Source organism: Populus alba, chromosome 15, assembly GCF_005239225.2.
Source record: "Populus alba chromosome 15, ASM523922v2, whole genome shotgun sequence".
NCBI lineage: Eukaryota > Viridiplantae > Streptophyta > Magnoliopsida > Malpighiales > Salicaceae > Populus > Populus alba.
The window spans coordinates 13,386,458-13,390,875 of NC_133298.1; the positions used below are offsets into that span (position 1 = coordinate 13,386,458).

The following is a 4,418-nucleotide window of genomic DNA, read 5'->3' on the forward strand; positions in this document are numbered from 1 at the left end:
TTGAAGATAAATAAAGCTTTTATTAATAATAAATATATTTTATATAAATAAGATCAACGCTATTGGTTGCAGGATATATTTACTAGATAAGAAAAAGTTCTTGCTCAGGTATGCAAAGGGACATAACAACATTTCTTACACTTCTAAAAGTCCCTGCACATGCAACTCCGTCCTTATCTCTAAAATGCAAGATCCAGAGATCAGGTGGTCAGGAAATGTTGTTTCTGCAATTTCGTAAAGGTGGAATTCTCCAACAGAACATCACCACCTAGTTCCTCATTTTGAATCCACTTATCAACTCTGGTCTTTAGGTGCAAAATGCTTTCTGTAGTTCCCTGGCAACCTGCTTTAATGCATAGTTCCTCTACCTCAGCCCAGAAACAGGATTCTGGAATTTCATTTGGCAACTGCTCAGCATGCTCAAGCCATTTTTGAGTGCATTTATACCTTCTTGGCCTGCCCTTTCCCATGTAGGGTCCTGTGTCTTCATTCTTGAGGTGTCGGTAGTAATTCGCGATATCCAAGGGTTCAACAAGGCGGCGATACCTGGTTCCGAGACCTATCCATTCCTTCTGGCCCTCAAACTCATCAGGGAGTTCATGCCTTTTCAACATTCCTATTATTACATCCCATATACCTGCTAGCTCAAGCCTCGCTACATTCGCATGGAAGTCCTCCTCTTCTTCTGAACTCTTGAAGGCATCATAATAGCCGACTTTATGTGCACACTTACTCTGGTATTCTTGTAGCTTATCTAAACATTTCTCGATATCTTTCTTCTTCCCATCGATTGTAGCCTGGTTCCTCAACTTCTGATTCTCTAACGCTTCAGCAGCACGAAGACAGAGTCTGGCTCTTCCACTCTGGAATCCCAAACACTAGAGCATTTATAAATGTTGGAGGTGTCAACTAATTTCATTTTATTTTTCACTAATATGTCCGGTTTCAGAAAAAAGTTTGAGCATTTCCAAGTCTGATGCTGCTATTTCCTATGTACTGAAACTTGTAACCAAATAAAATTTGCTAGGATAACTTTAGCCAATCTGTGATGAGTGAGCATGTTTATGAAATTGAATGACACATTCAGGAGGGAGTAAAGGAACTTACCAGGCCTAGGTCATTCAAGGCCTCATCAACTTTCTCACGCTCAACGCTTGCAACATTTGAAGACACTGAAAGTGCTTCTTGGCGATGATGAAATAAACTTGTTACAGCTGGCGTTTTTAAGTGCTTTTGCAGGTACTTTTCGTAGCCCAAATGATCTCTTAGGCTTGCTTTGGCAACTGTCTCCTTTTCTTCTCCAGTGCTCAACTGGGAGGAATAGAACAGTACTTGAAGCACAGCATCAGGATTACTTATGACGACAAGTTTCCCAGTTCCTGTACAAAAGACGTAAGTCCCGAAGGGTCTATACGGACTCAGTTCAACGAAACTCGACACGGTTTCCAGCAACGGATTCGTGCTCCCCGTGATCTTACAGGCAGCATAGTTAGCAACAGATGATGCATTTTTCACCACAGTTTCGTAGAAAGCTGGGGCATCATTAGGAGGTTGTTGCGCGTTTTGATTGAAGTAATCGAGGACTCGCTGAAGCTGTTGCTTAATGGAAGAGAGTGGACTGAGGGAAATCCGAGGGACAATGTCATATCTCATAACGAAATTCACAAAGTAGCGAGACCATTTTTCACGCCTAATTGCAATGTTTATAATGTAATCGCCGACGAGGGGAGACCCAAAAGTCAGGCAGAGTGGCGCAATGCAGTCGGAGCTTTGTCTATTGTACACTTCCAAGAACCAAGCTGTTGCCAGTATGGCAATTGCCCCTCCTGAAGAGTGGCCTGTAAACACAACTTGCCTCCTGTCGGCCACAGCTTTTTCCACCTGGGAAAATTGAAAACCAGCATCAGACTGGAGTTAATTAATTTTTCTAGTCCAGCTATTATTTTAATGTTTACTTATTGAATCTATTCTGCTCTCAATCTGTTTTCCATCTCACACTTGTAAATCTTATCGATTATTGTTTGTTCTCGGGGAATTCAATTAGCTTCTTAGAAGGATATCAAGAACACAAATGCAGCTATAGGATCTATATAACAGAAATGGAAATAAAATGACCAGGAGTGGATTGAGTTACCTCATCTTTGAACCGTGGATTAGCCAAAACTGCTTCGAATCTTTTGAAAAAGGCTTCATTGACCCTACCAGTTTGATCAAGACCAACATATTTGAGAGAAGGAAAGAACTGAAGATCCACCTTCATTTCTCCAAAGGCACTTCCAGCAAACCAATCATTTACAGACAAAGATCCAGCAAAGCTAAAGAAAACTTCAGATGATGAACTTTGAATCCCTTCAGAAAGATATTTCTCTGTAGATTTGTGAGCCTTCATGGCCATTGAACATGCTTTCATGATCACCTCTTTTTCGATCTCCATGTTCTCTCCAAGCTTAACAGTACCCATCACTACTCTTCGATTTCTTCTGGAATTTGCTGCTTTTGATCCTTTTCCTTGTCTTCTTTCAGACATAAACGAAATGAAACACTCACGAAATCATAAGGGCACAAATGGTCGGTTCGTCGTCGTTGACTTGTGGACTTTACCTGACTTGGTTGGAAACGTGAAATTTCCGAAGGCTTTCTGTCTTCCCTTTTCTACTGAAACATGTTGGAAGTTTACAAAGATTCCCATATTCCATGCTGTTTCACGCTCAACTTGCGAAGCTGGAAAACTACCCACCTTGATTTTGTTTACAATTTATTTCTACTTTTAGCATGATTGATTCCTTCGATACTTCCTATTTCAACTTTAATGCATTAATATTTAAATTTCGGACAAGTAGTTCTTTGCACAACAAGTCATTCAAGTTTAAATATATTTTTAATATTCTATATAACATATCAAAACCATTAAAAAACATCATCTTACTTTAGTTTTTGCGCTATATTGTAAAATGGTTAAATATATTTAATGACAAACATGATGATGCTCTTAATTAACATTAGAAGGATCATACTTGTTCGACACGTTCATGAAAGTTATGGGAACGGATAGGGAAGACTTTGGAAAAGTCAGTTTTATCCCTGAAGGGGATTAGTTGAATGAAGGTAGAATTGGCCAAGAAAGCCCAAAGTCAAGTTTTGGGTAGGGTCTTGTCTGTTTGAGAATATCTTATACAACTGACATTTTCATTGATGAAGTAAAGGCTAGTCTCTTAAGAGGGTGTTTGGAAGTGTGGTAGCGGTTGCTTTTTAAATAAATTTTCATGTCGAAAAGCATGCTAATAATATTTTTTTATTTTTTAAAAATCATTTTTAATATCAGCACATCAAAACGATCCAGAAAGTACAAACCAAACTCAATTTTAGTATAAAAAAAAATTTGAATTTTTGCAAAAAGTTGTTTGGACCGCAGTGCCAAACAGCTTCTAAGTTTGGAACAGTTCACTAAATTTTGAGAAAAAAATAATTAATATTTTTTATATATTTTTTAAATATTTTGATATGTTGATGATAAAAGTAATTTTTTAAAATAAAAAAATATATTATTTTAATGTATTTATAAGCAAAAAATACTTTGAAAAATAATAACCGGTGTCACACTTTCAAATAATACCAAAACTTTTATAAAAATTAAGTGCTAAATTTTGAAGGTTGTGTGTAAATTTGGTGCATCACAATTTAAATTTAAAAAAAAAACTAAAAATAGTAGTTATAAATAATTCAAAATAATCTATTAAAAAATTAAAAACTACTATAATAATTTAATACTACACATGTGTGTCAAAAACTTACTGGGGTGTTTGGAATAGCGAAAGATATTACTTTTTAAAGTGTAAAAATATATTAAAATAATATTTTTAAAAAATATTTTTTTATATTAAAACATCAAAATAATTTAAAAATATTAAAAAATATAATTTTAAATAAAAAAGATCAAGATTAAAAAAAAAACCATAGGAAAATACACCTCATATTAAGTAAAGTTGGGCCACATTAAGAAATCCATTGCCTATAAAGAAAGAAATTCTAATAGGCCTCCATCATCCCGAGTCCAATAAAATTAATTTCATTTGTCTCCCACTCTAACAAGTCTCTTGCAGGCTTATAGGACTTCTGCTTTGCTCAAAATGCCTAGAGGCTAAGCTAGCCCAATTTTTTTGAGAAACAATCAACAGAACGGGTTCTCCTCCTTAACAACTATGTAATATAAATAAATAAATTTTGAATTATTAAAACACACTGCTGAATGTCAAGTATATTTTGGAATGAATAATAGTTTTCTGCTGCCTAATAATAATAATTCTTCATCCCTAATACATGATAGTCTCTATCATGTGTTAATAGCATTATTTACTTTTTTATTTTTATTTTTTAGTCAATGAAAAAAAATTATAATAATCATTTTTTTATAAGGAAAA

At 35.2% G+C, this 4,418-nt stretch overlaps 1 protein-coding gene across 2 annotated transcripts; it reads right to left on the reverse strand.

Moving 5' to 3' along the window:
- Positions 1-2,854, reverse strand: LOC118033461 (protein EDS1L). 2 transcript variants are annotated; one of them, XM_073404804.1, is made up of 3 exons: positions 2,135-2,854; positions 1,108-1,881; positions 1-878 (listed from the first exon to the last, which is right to left on the reverse strand). In XM_073404804.1, the coding sequence occupies exons 1-3, from the start codon at positions 2,525-2,527 to the stop codon at positions 201-203; spliced, it is 1,845 nt and encodes a 614-aa protein (XP_073260905.1). In that variant the 5' UTR covers positions 2,528-2,854; the 3' UTR covers positions 1-200. The 2 variants fall into 2 exon arrangements, with proteins under 2 accessions (XP_073260905.1, XP_034894351.1); XM_035038460.2 differs by having other exon boundaries at positions 1-863; positions 2,135-2,850.
- Positions 2,855-4,418: the final 1,564 nt, after the last annotated feature.